Source organism: Nelumbo nucifera, chromosome 5 (assembly GCF_055504915.1).
Source record: "Nelumbo nucifera cultivar China Antique chromosome 5, China Antique-T2T, whole genome shotgun sequence".
In the NCBI taxonomy this organism is placed as follows: Eukaryota; Viridiplantae; Streptophyta; class Magnoliopsida; order Proteales; family Nelumbonaceae; genus Nelumbo; species Nelumbo nucifera.
Window position 1 is genome coordinate 19677383 of NC_142653.1, and position 18575 is coordinate 19695957.

Below are 18575 nucleotides of genomic sequence, written 5' to 3' on the forward strand. Positions count from 1 at the left end.
GAATTTGCTTCCTTGTCCGTACATGATACTCTTTCTTAGTCGTGCTCTTCCATTATGCATAGCATTGACGTAACCTGAGAAGAGCGATCATAGAGATAGCCACGTGGTATCCTTGACCAACTCAACCATCACCCGAACAAATAGGCCATCGTTTTATTACACCTTTAATATCCCATCTAATGGTTACACCGTCCAACATATCCACCTTTCTCACCTTCTCACCAAGGAAGTTACGGATCTTGATGCTCTAGATGAAAATGACATTGAATATTGATGGTTTCTAGGATTGCATGTCCCTGTTGAGCTATGGAGAAATCTAGAGTCGACGGTCCAGAGAACGAGGCATGGCAGCCATGCGAAGCTCCTAACCCGACATGTAGCAGGTTCAATTACATGAAATACCTCCAGAGCTCAATATCAGTTATAGATTCTGAATCTACTCTCGTCAGCTCCGCTAACCCCTAAGCCTGATCATACATCGAGGAAAGGTAAAGAGAAACATAGAAGGGAAAAATGAAGACGATCTTGTCAAAGACAATGGACATCCTGGATGAAGTGAAGATACCCCAAACCCTGATTATACATCAAGTTAAAGGTAGAGAGAAACAGAGGTGGGGGGAAGATGAAGACGATCTTGTCATCGAAGACAATGGACATCCCAGATGAAGTGAAGATTAAGGTCAGGGTGAAGAGCATCGAGGTGGAGGGCCCCCGAGGAAAACTCAGCAAGAACTTCAAGCACCTCAACCTGGATTTTCAGCTTATCAAGGATGAGTTAGGGAAGAAGAAGCTCAAGATCGAAGCCTGGTTTGGTTATAGAAAGACCATTGCGGCGATTCAAACAGCCCTCAACCACGTTGAGAATCTCATCAAGGGTGTCACGACCAACACAGTTCCACAAGTCTTGGTGACTTCAGTATCATATTCTTCAAAGAGGAGGGCGATGAGCTACTGACAACGAAATTGGCATCTGTTACAATACTTCTCTCCACCATGTCTAGTGAGAAGAATAAATCTAGGGTTGTGTTTTAGGTAAAAGAGTCATTGTCGAGGTCGGTGACTGCAATGGGCTAAGGCCATTCAAGTGGGGTGAGACAAGTGATGCCAAAGGGAATAACCCAGAAAACTGTCCCCTCTCTGTATCACCTCTGGTTGGGAGTAGCTTGCCTCGATTTTTTGGTGACGGTGTCGTTGTTGTTTTTTGTGTTGATGGTGTCGCTGTTGCTGTTTATGTTGATAGTGTCGCTGTTAAAGAAGATAAGATTAAAGAGAAGGAATATGGAAACTGAAGACAGAGGAATGGAGGGAATATTGGGTTTAAAAAAATATATAAAATCATGTGGTGTTACGTGCGTACGCATTTAAACGGATAAGGTAAAGCTAGTTAATTGTCAGAAAATTTAGGGATAAACAGGAGGGATAGTTTACGAAATTTGCCCTTTATTAAACAACATTTTAATGTTTGTGCTCATAATTAGAAATGAATCAAATCTAAAGGCATTTTTCTTTGGCCTTTTAAAATCGACTCAAGGGAGTTCGGGTTTATTTCTTTGTTTTTTTACCAAAACGCACATTGTTGCTTACCGTGAACTTGTGTTGCCATATGAAGTTGGGCTCAAGCTGTACTACTAATGCTTGAGAAACTATACTAGTTTATCTTCTACCAAAATTGATAGGAGTGAACTATGCAATCTCTCGCTTGATAATTGGTATGGCGCCTTCGACTTTGTGAATTTCTTTAAAAACTTTTTCTTAATTAATTTTTCTATTTTTCTCTTATTTTTTATCAAACAAAGCATAACCTAAAGGAGGACCCTACAATGTGATGTCTGAATGGGTCATTGTAAACTCTCCTAAGGCATGAGGCATGGCACTTGATGGAGACTTGAGCTTAAGGCTGTGTTTGGTTGCAATGCAAACATATTTGTGCGATGCAAAATTATGGCAGTGCAAATGATTTGAGTGTAAATTCTGGCCTATTTTTCTTTCAAATTTTAGCTTATTTTGTTTGATTGCAATACAAATGAAATAAATCAAGGCATTAAGCAGAATAAATTAAAGGGGTTTTTATTGTTCACTCCACCTCAAAATTCATAATACAATCGTACATTTCAACATCATGGGGTGAATGATGCCAAATTCATTGGGGGGTGTTTATAGGTAGGCATAAATACATTGGAAAGAAAAATTTTACGAATTTTGAGGTGGACTGAACCATAAAAATCCATAAAGTAAAACCCAAAACAAAATTAAACCATAATTTACAATTTTTTTTTCATTTGCACTCCCATGCATTTGTACTGAACAAGGTTTAGCTGAATGCTTTAGCTATTCGACAAGCCATGGAACCAATGATAAAGTTCCACACATGTATTAAAGACATGGGGCCCGCATCTTTTACAGTGAAGCCCATGAATTTAATACTGACATAAAACCTCATCATTGGTGAGACAGCCCGTTGCATAGCTAAAGCATGCAACTAATCCAAATTCATTTGCACTAGTGCAAATAAAATTGCACTGCAACCAAATGCAACCTAAAAAGTTCACATCTTTCCCCCATAGAATGTGTCCCAAAAACACCCCACATGCACATCTCAGCGTGCAGTGAGTATTGAGAACATCTCCCGTATTTATCATTGGGAGATGTTTCCAATGCATGATTGGGATGTGCTATAGGACATTTTTAGGACTCATTCTGTGGGGGCGGGTTTGAACTCTAAAGAATACTGTAGCTGTTTGAACTATCACCCATTTAGATAGATGTGGTGCTTTAATTACAGGAATTGTGATACATCATCGATTTGTTAAAGCATAATATAATGGTTATGTAGATTTGGCGGTTTTTCCCGTCATTCATATTTGATCAATTTGGAATCAAATCAACGACTCGTTTATCACAGTAAAATTCCCTTGTGGTCCAACCATCCAAGTATCTATGAATATTTTTTTCAAGTTCATTTTATTTTAACCAGAAATCCGGTTCCCCTTTTGATGACCATCATGCACAAGGGCGGAGCCAAAGTATATTGGTGGGGATCCTTGCCCCCCAAACTTTTTGTTAAAACCGTATCTATATGGCTACTTTGTGGAGGTTGGGGTTAAATTGGGCGCCTCCCCCCCCCCCCAAAAAAAAAAAAAAAACCTAAAATTGTAAAGCATTAAGGTTCCTCCAATATATATATATATATATATATAAAATAAATCCAAACATTTTCATGCTATTTTTTGGGCCTTCAAAAGAAAATTCCAGGCTCCGCCGTTGATCATGCATCACTAAACCAGCAATACATGTACGATATTTTTTGGCACCATCCCTAAGAGACAAATCCATTTTTTATTTTGCCTACAGAATTGCATCATTTGTTTCCACAACAAAGTTTGGAAAGAGCACAAATACAAATATATAGAGTGCAAAACTATGTATTTTGTATTATTGTGAATGCATTTGCATTGTACATTGTTGTATTTGTACTCCTTCAAAATTGAGCCTACTATACATCTGGACATGATACAATGACCTAACAGGTAGTTAGAATAATCCAATTAAGCAAAATTGTATGACTTGGCCAATCAACTAGAAGGTGGGCATCCACCAAAGAGCATCGTCAATTCCACCTCCCCTGTAAATGAGTTTTGAAGTTAATAGATGGTGAAGAAGAGAGGGTAAAATTGGGTTTTTAAAGTATTATAACAGTAATGTGCTATCACATATGAAGCAAATGTAATGGCTTGCTAAGGGAATGATGTATTTGTCTCGTTATCATAAAACCTAGGGGTACTTTAAGGTATTATTTAAACATGAAGGTTATATTTAATCCAATTTTCAAGACCCATGGATGCTTTACTTAAAAATTTAACTCATTTATCTTTTCAAAATTGACGAGGGGTAATTTGGTCCTCCAATGACATCATGACATGTGGCATCGTAGAACAACTGGGTGACACCTCGACACCATGTAAGTAGATCACTTCGGACATTTCACAACTACGTCAGTGACCTCGGGACCACCCGGTAGACCGAACTGCAAATAGCTAGATGGGACATCAGGTCGGTGTAAGAGGCAACATGCTTCCACTGGACTACCCTAGCCCCAACAAGGCATCAGGTCGGCATGAGAGGCAACCCGCTTCTGCCAACTTGACCTGAGTTCAGCTAGCGACTTGCCGGGCAACCTCCTCCTTAAGTGGGTTATCGTCTTCGACTTCCAAATGATCATGATGGCACGTCAGAAGAGCCGATTATCACCCTGCCTGCTTCGGGTGCGATTGGATAAGCCCTATCCGCTTACACGAAGTCTATCTTCAAGCATAAAACCACCTCCAAATCAGACGGCTCGGAGAGCCCAGATGTGTTTCATGAGGCTCATGGCAGCCCACCTATATAAGGGCCTTACTTCCAACTTCAAAAGGTACACGCGATTTAACTCTCAATCTCTTTAGCTATCTTGCATTCTAGCAGTCACATATACAATCAATTCAGTATAACTTAAGCATCGGAGTGCCCACCCCAGGTAAAGCAATCCGAATACTCTGATCTCTTTCTTGCAACTTGACCAAGTGACCTACTTAGCTTGACATCTGAGATATCCGCCAGTAGGGAGCACCAAATCGTGCATCATCAAAAACCAAAAATAAAAAAAAAAGACTATTATTGAATTTTTTATTAACAAATATGTTTTCAACTTTTCATATGGTTATTTAATATCATGTTATATTTACATATACTATATTTTTCTAACAAAAAAAATCATATAGTTTCTATACTATAAATACATGGGTCAACAACTCTCTTTTTTTCTTATCTATTTTTAGGGGCATCCTAAAGCGTAAGTTATTTTTCTTGTTGTTGGTTCCCAAAACAAATCAAAGCAATCTTGTTTGAAAAACAAATTGTTTCTTAAAACAAAAACATAAGAAACATGTTTGGTTGTGTATGCATTTTTTGTTTTCAAAACTGGAACCAAAAACATGTTTTTGAATTTGGTTTCAAAGAATACAGAAACACAAGAAGCATGTTCTTGATGCGACAATTTAGGTGGCGTTCTACAACGTAAATGATTTTTCTTGTTGTTGGTTCTAAAAACAAATCAAAAACTAAAACCAAGAGTGAAGCATGTTCATGATGTGGCAATTTAGGGGGCAATCTACAATGTGAATTGTTTTTCTTGTTGTTGGTTACAATAGCAAATCAAAACCATCTTGTTTGAAAATAGATTGTTTCTTAAAACAAAAACATAAGAAACATATTCTTGGTTATGTATGCGTTTTTTTTTTTTTTCAAAACTGAAACCAAAAACATGTTCTTGAATTTGGTTTCATAAACAAGTTTTCATTTGATTATTCAACATCATATTCTATAAAATCATATAATTTAAATACTAGATTTTTTTTTAAACCAACATTTTATTGGTTTCAAAAACATGCATCTCTTTTTAGTAGGGTTGTTCATAAATAAATTCAAATTGACCAACCTGGCCTGACCTAAACTGATTTGGCCAGTTTTTCTTTACCACCGGTCGGTTTCGGGTTGGAAAGATGGGCAAACCAATAATTCAGTTCGGTTTCAGTTTTCATATGTAAAGATGGGTAAACCGAACCGAGTTATCTATAAATATATTATCACTGAAATATTATATATAATATGTATATTCTAAAATATATATTTCAGTTTTAAATGTATTTCCAGTAAATATATTCTCACTGAAATATTATATATAATATGTATATTTCTGATATATATATATATATATTTAAAGCTGAAATATATATTTCGGAAATGTATATATTTAAACCAAAACTGACCCAAACCGACCAAGTTGGTTTTGCTTAATATAGGGTCGGTTTTGGTTTAATCTTTAGGTAACCTGACTAGGTCGGGTCGGTTGAAAAAAAAAACTAGTAAACTGACCCAACCCGACTCATGAACAGCCATACTTTTTAGAAACAAAATCAACTTGCTTTTCCTTTTCGAAAAGAAAACAGAGTTCAAGAATATTTTTTTTTATTTAGTTGCTTATGTGGCGATTCAAAAAACAAATGACAACAAAAACATTCATGTTATAGAACATCCCTTAGTGAATTGCTTATTTGATTTCTATTGATGGCCTTTGGTGGAAGGTATGAGAATGTGTTATGGCTGTGGTCTCTAAACTGGCTTACCTAGGAAATAGAGAAAAAGAAAAGCATAATAACAATTGCCAAATGGGAAAAATTTGAAAAAGTGGGTGGTGTTTTGTCCAAAGTTAACTATTTAAATCATTATTGGAGGAGTTCACATCTCCACCCCACAACACATCCCTGCCGTGTATTGAGAGCATTTCTCGATGATGATAGCATCAATTTTGATACATCATCGAAAATTGTTCCCAATACACGACGGGGATGTGTTGTGGGGTGGGACGTATGTTAAATAGCATGAAAAAATTTGGAAAAATGCCACATCAGCAAAAATTAGACAAAGTAATGATGTGACAATTGCTTTTCTTTATTTTTTTTGGTGTTCTAAGTAGGAAGCTCAAGAGCTGTAAGATGAAAAATTTATTCTCATACATTGATTAAAAAAATAATCACTCGGGAGATGCTTCTTCATCGTTCAGACATTCATTACATGTGATATTGGCATTGTACATAAGGTTGCATTTGGAAATGGTGCAAATGGAGTCTAAATCCCGATTTAGAATAAATTTGCACTCTGATTCACTTTTGCCTATGTTTAGCAACATTACATTTATGCATTGACAAATGATAGACTAACACATATTTACATTGATAATAAGATGTAAAAGTACATCAATAAAAAATAAGTAAATTTGCATTCAAGTGGGCTTTTGATAAAAAAAAAGCATATGCTTTATTAAAATTCATGTTTGCATCCATTACAGCTAAAAGTCTATTTGGTAAGAAGGTAAATTTATATGAACCTAATTTTACAATTTATATGAATCATTTTACACTACATATTTACATTCACACTTATTTGCATCATTTCGAAACGGGTCCAGATCTGCTCCTCACACCTGACGCCTCAGAGGTGCCTCACATGCACATCCTATCACATGCATTGGGAACATCTCCCATACTTATTAAGTATTATTCATGGGAGATGTTCCCAATGCACGGTGGATATGCATGTGAGGTGCCCATATGTGAAGAGCAGATCCCGTCTCTTCCAAATGGAGCTGAAGTTCATTAAGGTGCTTATTTATTAATCACTATGATTTTGATAAACCCCAATAGAGCTGCTCACAAAGCGCGTCTCACACCGACGCGCAGCAGTGTTTCAGCCGTGCACCGGGAACATCATGTGAGTGCAGATCCGAACTCACTCCAACACATCAGATAAGCTGATAAACCGTAAGGCTGTGTTTGGTTTGAGAGAAAAAAATAAGAAAAGTAAGGAAAAGGTAGGGAAAAAACCAAACACAGCCTAAAGTTTATCAGGTTTAAGATTGATGTCGTATAGACCCGCTATTTAACTCATCCGAGTTTTCACATGCAGAACTCAATTCGATGGTTGGATACCGACCGAGTGCGTCGGGGTTCCGGGTCCCCAAATGGGCAATTTGGCAAATACTTCTGAAAGTTCAAGGTTGTACCTATCAATTATCAGGCACTCTTGCCCGCCAAGTTCGTCTGTTCGACAATGGCGACTTCTTATTCCGTCACCCACTTTCCCTCATTCTCGAAAACCCTAAGGTGCCCTTTGTACCCAGTTATCTCCAAACTTTCATTGACCTTCAAGCCCTCTTCAAAGTCCCTGAAACTAAGGGCAGTTCTATCAGAAAAGGCTACGACGGTCACGAATGATGCACCAGCGACCAGATTCCAGCATTGTTTCAGTAAATCCAAGGATTTTCTCTATTGCGAGGGTGTTAAAGTACAAGACATCCTGGATTCGGTGGAGCAAAGACCGTTCTATCTCTACAGTAAGCCCCAAATATCTCGGAACTTCGAAGCGTATCGGGAAGCTTTGGAGGGGCTGAAATCGATCATAGGATACGCAATCAAAGCCAACAACAACCTGAAAATTCTCGAGCATTTGAGACAGTTGGGTTGCGGTGCGGTGCTTGTTAGCGGGAACGAGCTGAAGCTAGCGCTTCGTGCAGGTTTCGACCCCACGAGGTAATTTCGAAAAATAAAAAAAAGAACATAGTTCTAGATTTCAAATGCACGCCAAGTTTGTTGTTCTGGTCTTCAATGCATGTGGCCAGCGTAGACTCGTTCTCATTTGATCATTTCTGCACCTTAGAATATCTTTAGAACCATGTTGAGGGCAATTATGCATGAGCAGGTCTGAGTGTGATAAGGATAATATTAATTGGTTTCACAAGACCAATACACTGTTTATTTGATGCCCTAATCTATTACTTTGCAGGTATCAGTGTATGACTATGATAAAGATAAGGTGTTTTCCTGATCTTGCTATCCTAGTTTGATATTTTGCTGAATGGAACCCATCCTAATATATCAACTTCATATACGACAAAAGAAAAATGTATAGATGAAGTTTATCTGGGTAGTTTAATCCTAGTGAAGCCGGTTTTGTTGTTTATAGGAGCAGGTCGAGATCATATTTTTCATGACTTTGTCACGTGGCAGTTGAGGTGGCAACATCAAGGGCTATAGTTTGTACGGTAGAACTGCAAAACATGATTATGCATGGGACTGCCATGGATGAGTACACATTCAACAGGACTACTCAAGAATGTCCCTCATCAAATGAATTGCCATTTCTACCGTGTCAGTCCACCACATAGCAAAAAACTCATGTCACTGTTAGCCAGCAGAAAAATATGGGATTATCCTTATTTAATATTTGCATGTATAATATTATGAAAAATATTTGTTTTGTCATCATCCAAGTCTTCTCCCAACTATATGGAGTTGACTACATGAATCCTGTTTTTCCATTCCATTTTGTTCAGTGACATAACCATCGTTAAACCTTGGGTTGTCAAGCGTGAGAACAGAGAACCCGGGTTCGAGTTTGACAGTGACTACCTTTTGCAAAAAGTGCCAAAGTTAGGACCGTATCTAGTCCACCCTTCCCAAGACCCCAGATAGTTGGGACCAACATTGGGTAATGGCTTTTTTTATTTATATTTAAATAATTTTTTATTACTTCTACCCAAGTTCTTTTCAGTCTTCCCATAGCTCTTCTAGCCCCTTCAACTTGTAACGGATCACTTTTTCTAACAGGTGTTGTAGATGGTTTTCTATGCACATGACCAAGCCATCTCAATATACTTTCTCTCATTTTATCACTTATTGGAGCTACTCTTAGTTTCCTTCATATGACATCATTTCTAACCTTCCACCAAAAAAAAAAAAGACATCATTTCTAACCCTGTCCTTTCTATCTTTACCACTCATCCATCATAGCATTCACTTACAAAAACTATTTGTTTGTATGTGCAAAAGTTCAAAATTAGTTATTGGACTCTTGAATGAATCCTTTTTATCACCATCTTTTTTTTTTCCTGTCAAAGAGCCATGCCTAGGGGTGCAATTCTAGCTGAGTTGGCTCAGGTTGTGCCAACCCTAGCCTAATTCAATGTGTTCAAACCTCAACCTTAACCCTAATCCAATGTGATCTTTCAACCGTGGTTTTAACCCTAACTTGAGCCAACCAAGAAATTGGGTTTGGTTCAGGTTGAAACCATATCAAATTTACAGGCACATGCAAACCTACTAGCATACTCATGCAAACACAAACATTATATATTGGAAATGATAGTCATAAGAAAAACACCCTTCATTATCATCCTCCCTCTTCCAGTCCTCCCCCTCTCACATAAATCTACTTATACACAGAATTTATACATATATCATACGTAATATATAAGAATTGATACATTAGGTTTAGGTTGGGTTAGATTTCCCAAGGCATGAAGCTAACCCAACCTGTTCCTATGGCAGTGTTAGAAACCAAAAACAGAGAAAACCCACTATCCAGAAGGTCTACGCAAGAAAGAAAAAACATGGGTTTAAATCTGTTGAACAACAAACTGATTAAGTGGGTTCTTGAATTCTTGACCTTGATTCTTGAACCACTACAGTTGTCAGCTTACAAGTGTAAATAAGTGAATTGGGGAATGAGAGGCTTACCTTGAGTTTGATTCATTTTCTGCTCTCTAACCTCTCTCTCTCTCTCTCTCTTTCAGGAGATCACACTCTCTCGAAGTAGTGTCTGAGTTGGGCAGAAACCCAACGTCTGGTATCAGAGCCAATTCCAAGCACTTGGTCAAATACCATGGAAGACAGGGTCGATCAGATGGAACCTACACAAAGCTATCGACTATCTCCAAAACATCAAAGAATCCGTGAATGCTATACTGGCTTAGATAGGAAAAAGCACCACAGACAACAACCTGGAAGGAGATCAGGAAGTCACTGGCCAAGTACACAGAGAACCCATTCTTTGATTTGGAAAATTCGATTTTCCTAGGTACGCCAGCGACGGTCCAATTTCTTGGATTTTTAAAGTTGAGCGATAATTTGAGTGTCACGAGACCCCAAGCCACCAGCGCGTCCTGGTTGCTTCGTTCCACTTGGAAGGTGAGGCTGTAACATGGTTTTAATGGTTCAAGCGTTCCCATTAGGTCTCGTGGGCAGACTTCATCAAAGCTCTGTGTGTGTGATTTGGTCCAATAAAGTTTGAGAATCATGATGAAGCCCTGTCCAAGCCCCACCAATGGGGTACCGTCCGGGAATACCAGCAAGAATTTGAAAAACTGGCAAACCGGGTACAGGGTTGGCTAGAAACAGCCCTGTTCGGATGCTTCCTCAGCGGCCTGCGCGACGACATGAAAAATGATGGCTGTTGTCAAACTTGCAAAGCTACAGGAGGAGAAGATAAATCAGTTGAGGAAAATGTGATGGTTCGGTCCTCTAATAAAAAACCCTCCCAAGATTGAGTCGATATAGTCCAGGCCATTAATATCACAGATCCAAGACTGTAGTGCACCCTCCCAAGCGTTGTTGCCCTTCAAGAAGCTCTCTTGGACTGAAATGCAGGATCGTTGGGAATGAGGCCTCTGCTACAACTATGACGAGAAATTCGGGCCTGGCCATAAATGTAAAGCTCAACAAGCCTATTTACTCCAAACGGATGATGAGGAAACTATGGAGAGCCAAGTTGAGGAAACATATCCAGCCCTGCCGGAAATTTCAATACATGCGCTTAGCGGAACCAACTCACCAAGAATGATGAGGGTGGAAGGCACGGTGCTGGGTAGAACAGTATCGGTACTGATCAACAGCGGCAACATGCTGAACTTCGTATCTGAAGACCTCTCTAAGCAACTAAGTCTAACCATACAACAAACCCATCCCTTCAAAGTCTGTGTAGCAAACGGACAGAGCATCCCCTGTTGAAGGAATATGCAAGGAGGTAACCATCAAAGTCCAAGGTTATCTACTTCGAACTGGCTTACGTCCATTGCCATTTTCAGGGGCTGACATTGTATTGGGCATTCATTGGCTTGTCCAATTAGGGCTTCTAGTATGTGATTGCAATTGGATGATGATGGACTTCTTGGTGGATGGTGTGGATTGCCATTTACAAGGTGCCCAATCTACGGGAACTCAAACCCAAAGCCTTCAGTCCATGATCAAAAGTTGTAGACAACAAGGTCATCGCTTCTTAATGAGCATGGGCCCGGTCCAGACAACTTAGATTTTACATCAACAACATAAGACCAACCGCAACAGTCAGCCCAAATAACATTATAGCAGCTTTTAGAAGAATTTGGTGATGTGTTTAAAGAACCACAAGGGCTACCTCCATCCAGGCAAAGTGACCATAGGATCCCTATCATGCCAAGGGCTCCACCTGCCACTGTAAGGCCCTATAGGTATCCAAACTCTCAAAAGGCTGAGATAGAGAAGATCGTGACTGAACTATTGCGAAAACAACATATTCAGCCTAGCTCAAGTCCTTACTCCTCACCAGTGCTTCTAGTTAAGAAAAAGGATGGTACTTGGCGTTTTTGCATCGATTATAGAGCCCTCAACAATATAACAGTGAAGGATAGGTTGCCAATTCCCCTAATTGAGGAACTCTTGGACGAGCTAAGGTCAACCACCATCTTTTCTAAACTGGATCTTAGATCCAACTATCATCAAGTAAGGGTGCACCCAGATGATATTCACAAAACAACATTCAAGACACACGATGACCATTATGAATTTCTGGTGATGCCGTTTGGCCTAACAAATGCTCCAACGTTCCAATCACTCATGAATGAGGCCATACCTTCGCCGTTTTCATTACATGCTCTTTGATGATATTCTAGTGTATAGCCCAAATTGGGCTTCTCATCTAGAACATCTTAAGATCACTTTGTACACCCTACGACACCACCAATTGTTTGCCAAGGAATCCACATGTGATTTCAGAAAAAATAGAATTCACTACTTGGGCCATGTGGTGAGTAATGGCAAGGTTTCGGCCGATCTAGGAAAAGTGGCTGCTATTAAAGCTTGGCCTCAACCAACATCTATTAAAAGCCTAAGAGGATTTTTGGGTCTTTCTGGATACTATAGATGGTTCATAAAAGGGTACGGGCAATTGGCAGACCCACTAACCCAACTTTTATGCAAAGGCTCATTTATATGGACCAAGGCAGCCCAATCTGCATTTGATTAGCTAAAACAAGCTCTCTCTAGCTCTCCTACACTTACTCTACCAGATTTTAATAAGACATTTATTCTTGAATGTGATGCTTTGGGTAGGGGCTTAGGAGTTGTGCTTATGCAAGACAATCAGCTAATTGCCTACTTCAGTAAGGCACTCAACAGACAAGCACGTTGCAAATCCACACATGAAAGGGAATTGATGGCCCTAGTGCTTGTAGTCCAAAAATGGAAGGCCTATCTATTGGGGGTGTTTTTAGGGATGAGGATGGGGCTATTTCTGCCTTGTTCTCAGGCCCAATTGGAGTGGGTGACTCCTTTAGAGCTGAGACCTTTGCAGTTATGGAAGGAGTCCAAAAATCTAAGGAGATGAATATCAGAAAACTCATAATTGAAGGGGATTCGGAGGTGGTGATAGGGTGGCTGAATAAAAATAACAGTGGCTTATGGAATTACAGCAATGAGAGGAGGAAATTTAAGTGGCTGGTGTGAGAGATGGAAGTTAAGATGAGCTGGGTTAAAATATCAGCTAACTCTTTTTCTGATGGATTAGCTAAACAAGGGGAATCAATGTTTTGGGCTCAGTTGTAATTTTTTTTGTTTCTTTTTTTTCCTCTTTCTTTTCTTTTCTTGGGGGCTCAAGTTGTAATTGGAAGATAAGAAAGTTTGTCTTCTTTTCTATCATTATTCTTATATTGAATTAATGAAAGTGTTATTGATAAAAAAAAAAAAACAAAGGTGGGCTTGGGATTAGGAAGCTGGAACTTTTCAATTTATCTCTCTTGGGAAGCTGGTTCTGGAGGTTTCCTAGTGAAACTCAGGAGTTATGGAGGATAATAGTTGCTGAGAAATATGGTTTCAGTGAAAATGGGTGGGATGCAGGAGGGTTGCAGCAATCCTATGGGTGTCGCATTTGGAAAGGTATTTACAAAGCTTATTCTCATTTCAGCAGAGGCATTTCTACAAAGTTGGAAATGGGAGGAGACTGAAATTCTGGCAGGAACCTTTGTGGCAGCATCTCTCTTAAAGAGAGGCTTCCTGTTCTGTATGAGGCAGCTGAAGACAACCTGGTGTTAGTAGCAGATTGCTTTGCATAGGTAGGAGGTGCTCTAGTATGGTCCCCTGCTTTCAGAAGAAGTTTCAATGATTGGGAGTTGGATCAGGTGTCTGAGTTACTCTTTGTGATTCAAGAGCAACACCCAGACCTGCTATCAGAGGATACTAGATGCTGGTTGTGGTTGAAACCTCAACCAGCTGTTTGGGAAACCTCAGTTCCTTTGAAAATTAAATTCTTCTTGTGGGTGGCTGCTAAAGGGAAATGTCTTACCAAGGATATGCTGATAAAGAAGGGTTTCAGCTTACCAGATATGAATTGTCCCTTGTATAACTTGGTACTGGAATCAGCAAACCATATTTTCTTTCACTGTGGTTTTATGGCTGTGGTATGACAGCACTTCCTTAAAGCTTTAAATCTGAGCTGGTGCTGGCCTGAATCGGTCTCTACTGTCTTACAATGGTGGAGAACCCAAAGAATGTCCTAGGAAGGGAATCTAGTATGGTTTGCTGTTCCAGCTGCTGTTTTAGGGGCAATATGGATTGAAAGGAACAACAGGACTTTTGAGCAGAAAGCCAGGTCAGAGGCTGTGGTGATTAACTGTGTTGTGGAAGAGCTGAGGAGCTGGCTGTCTATTTCATATGTGTTTAAGGATGTATTTTGCTCTGGTTCTTTTTTGAGGGTGAATTTTTTTTTTTGTGGGGCCTTAATGTTTATTTTGTATAGCCTCTTGTACAGATAGTATACTGTTTGGTTCTGAATACAATACTTTACTTTACCTTTTCAAAAAAAGGTTCATTGTTTATGCCACTGGCTTTTCTTTCTTCTTTTTGAATTAAGCAATACATTAATTGGAGCAAAAGAAAGTACAATAGCATAACAGTCCAAAATACAGTGTGAAGCTATAGAGAGCAAGCCCAAAGATGCAACCACAAGGTCATAGACCTGATTACAAGCCAAAGGCAGAATGAGCGGAGAGGAATAGTCTGCATGGGAATATCTTTGAATCCTATGTACCCCAAGATGCAGTACAGAATTCTTCCTACTTCATCCTTCCAGATTTCCTCTTCCTGGGGCTGGGAGTGCTTTCCCTAAAAAAATTCTTCTGTTTGTTTCTTTCCAAACTGGTCATGTCACCACTGCTGGGGTAGAATAATGGACAAGCTTACCCCGGCAACTAAGGTCTTACACTCACCAACTTTCCATAGTTACTTAAGGCTATGTTTGGTTTGATAGGAAATAAGAGAGGAATAGAAAGTTGAGATGCAAAACTTGTTAAGAGCTTTCACTCAAATTGCTGTTTAAGATTGTTAAGAACTTTCCCTCAACTTATTGTTTCTCTCTTATTTTCTGTCAAACCAAACACAGCCTAAAGGATCATGGCATTTTTTCAATCATTGATGCTTAATAGTTAAGTTCTCAAGAATTTTTTTGATTGGAAACGGTAACTTCATTAATACAACTTAAGAATAACTTTCTAGAATTAAGTACATCTGTCAACCCTTAAACAGGTGTTGAGCCCCCAATAATATTTCTTGCAGAACTGCCCAGGACATTCTCTCTCTCACAATCCCTTGTTTAGCCAACGTGTCAGTTAAACCATTAGCTGATCTCCTTGTCCATTTGAAGCACGCACCAATCTCCCTTGTGTTGTTGAGGATTTCCCTTATGGGCTGTCTATAATTCCAGGCTCCCAACTTACTAGATTGCAGCCACTCAATCAACAATTTAAAGTCTCCCTCTATCTCAATTTGGTGTAACCCCAACTGTTTGGCATATCTTACACCTTGAAGCAAGGCCATCACCTCCGCTCTCAATGAGTCCCTCACTCCTATTGGTCCTGAAAACATAGCCACAATTCTGCCATTTTCATCTCTGAATACTCCTATACCCGAAGGGCCTGAGTTACCTCTAGAACTCCCATCAAAGTTCAATTTCACTCTTTGTTGTGTTGGTGGGGACCACAATTCCTACACAATAGGTTTTATGGAAGTTGTAGATGCCACCACTTCCCAATTCCTATAAATGTCTTCAACTGAGAAGTCTTTAAACAAATCCAAAGTTTTCAACCATTGAATAGTCATAATGATTATCCTTTCTATAATTTCCTCCTTGGATTTTTCCACTCCTTTAAAGATCCTATTGTTCCTTTCTTCCCAAACTGACCATAAGATAGTTGCTCTTGTGGCTCTCCACATTAATCTTCCACATCTCTTCGGTTGCCTGAAAAAGCTTAGGTCAAAAAGGCTTGCCACGTCTGGGGGAGGTGTCCACTTGCAACTAAAGAAAGAAAAGAACTAGGCCCAAATAAAGAACACAAATGGACAAGAAATTAATAGGTGTATGATCGTCTCACCAGAGCCCAAGCAGAGGCTACAAACATGGGGTGATAGGCATAAATTTGGCCTTTTTCTTTGCAACATATCTAGAGTATTGATTTTTTGGAGAACCACCTCCCAACAAAAAGACCAAATTTTTGGGGTACAGGTTGACACCAAACCTCCTTTGAAGGAAAGTTCCTTGTAGGGTTTGATGATTGAATGAGGACATCAAAAGAGGAACAAGTGAACATGCTAGATGGGGAAGGTTTGCAAATTCTACTGTCTAAACAAGATCGATCCAGGTAGATTGACCGTAGAAGGTTAATTAATTCATCCATAATTGCCATTTCCGACTCCCTTAGACCCCTCCTCAGACCCAGGTCCCAAGAATTATCAGTAAAAATTGAAGAGATCACTTTTCTTTTATTTTTTGATAGTGAATAAATAGAAGGGAACCTTTCACTAAGGGGAATGTCTGCAACCCAAAAATCTTCCCAAAACAACACTTTATTTCTTGCACAATCATCAAATTTGAAGTAAGGAAGGATGGAAGGTAAAATACCATGAATAGCTTTCCAGGGAGAGCATCAGGAAGCCCTAGGGTTGACTTTGCATCCCAACCATTGTCTGCCAATCCATGAATGCTAATAATCACTCTATGCCAAAGCCTGTCCTGTTCCAACGACAATCTCTATAACCATTTCCCCAATAATGCTGTGTTTCTTAGCCTAATATTTCCTATTCCTAGGCCCCCTTCATCTCTACTTCTAGAAACCACCTCCCACTTCACTAGGTGGTCTTTTTTGGTGTCTATTGGTTCCCAAAGGAAGTTTCTCATAATCTTCTCTAGCTGGTTTGTCACTTTCACTGGTATTCTAAAGGTAGATAGGAAGTACACTGGTAAGTTAGCCCAAGTTGACTTTATTAGTGTTATCCTACCTCCCAAAGAAATGTAGTTTCTCTTCTAATTCGCAAGTCTCTTTGTAAATCTCTCAATCACTAGATACCAGAAACTATTTATATTAGGATTTCCTCCCAATGGTAGTCCCAAATATTGTAATGGCCAATCCCCTACTTCACACCCCAATAGTCTAGCTAGCCAAATTACCTCTTCACTTCCTAAATTTACTCCTGCCACAACTCTTGCCCCAATTAATCTTAAGGTTGGAGATCCTTTCAAAATTTATGGACTATCCTTTTTAGGTTCGTAAGTTCTTCTGTTTTCCCTTCACAAAACAGGATAATATCATCTGCAAATTGTAGGTGAGTAACCACCACTTCATCCCTTCCAACTCTCTAGCCTCTAAACATATTGTTGGCATCTTCCCTTATGATCAATTCACTCAACACATCAATTGCCAGAGTAAAAAGGAAGGGGGATAGAGATCTCCTTGTCTATGGCCCCTTTTGGCAAGAGAAAAATCTCTTGCTACTCCATTTACCAGAATTGAAAAGTGACATGAAGAAATGCAACCCTTCACCCATTTACACCATCTTTCTCAGAAACCCCTACACTTAAGAATGTCCAACAGAAACTCCTAGTCCACTATGTCATAAGCCTTTTCTAAGTCCAACTTGCAAATCAACCCCTTTTGCCTTTTTCTTCTAAACCCTACATTTAGAATTTGATCCATTATTTGTCTCCCAAACACAAAAGCCCCTTGATTTGGTGAAATCATCGAGGGAAGAGCATATTTTATTCTTAGGGCTAAAACCTTGGAAATGATTTTGTACATTCTTCCTATCAGACTTATGGGCCTAAAGTCCTTCGGCTGGATTGCATCCACTTTCTTTGGTATCTTTTTTTTGGATCCACTTTCTTTGGTATCAAAGCGATGAAAGTTGCATTTGCACCTGAGTTAAATTTGCCCCTCTCATAGAACTCATCAAAAACCTCCATCAAGTCACCCCCAATTATCTCCCAACAATCTTGATAGAAAGACATTGTAAAACCATCAGGTCCTGGGGCTTTAGATCTCTCCAACGAGAAGATTGCATTTTTCACTTCCTGAACCTCAAACTTCTTTTCCAAGGAATCCAACAACTCTCTATTTCCAACCCTCCAATCCATACCCTCTAAGTCTTCTCTTGAACTCCTCGGGCCCTCATAGAGTGTTTTGAAATGATTCACAAAGGCTTGGGCTATGTCCTCATCTCTTGTCAACACTTGCCCATTCCATTCCAATTTCAACACTGAATTTTTCCTCTTTCTCCCATTTGCCAACATATGGAACCCCTTCCCTGAGCCATTGACATCTAGATTTTTGTGTCCAAGTAACCTCCTCTTTTCTTAGAATGTCTTCCAGATCCTTTTTCAACCCCCATCTCTCTTTCCTCTTTTCTGAACTCAAACTTCTCTCAGCTTCCTCACCATCTAGCTCCTCTATTCTACTGAGAATTTCCTGTTTTCTTTCTTCAATCTTTCCAAAAGCCTCTTTATTCCACACCTTAATTCTTGCTTTCAGCAATTGCAATTTCTTATAGAATCTATAACCCTTCCATTTAAAATCCACTTGATCTTCCTCCCACCATTCCTTCACCTTTGGTAAGAACTTAGGGTTT

General features: G+C 39.3%; 1 protein-coding gene across 2 annotated transcripts in view; it reads left to right on the forward strand.

The window, feature by feature from the left end:
* Window positions 1-7502: 7502 nt before the first annotated feature.
* The window catches only part of LOC104595632 (diaminopimelate decarboxylase 2, chloroplastic-like), a 35666-nt gene continuing 24593 nt past the window's right edge, over window positions 7503-18575 (forward strand). Inside the window, exon 1 of one of the 2 annotated variants that reach the window (XR_016076622.1) lies at window positions 7503-8123. Coding sequence is in view for 1 of the 2 variants with exons in the window: in XM_010256445.3 (XP_010254747.1) it covers window positions 7645-8123 (479 nt within the window). In the remaining variant the exon portion in view is untranslated. The remainder of the gene's footprint in view (window positions 8124-18575) is intronic. The other variant, XM_010256445.3, reaches the window with a different exon arrangement.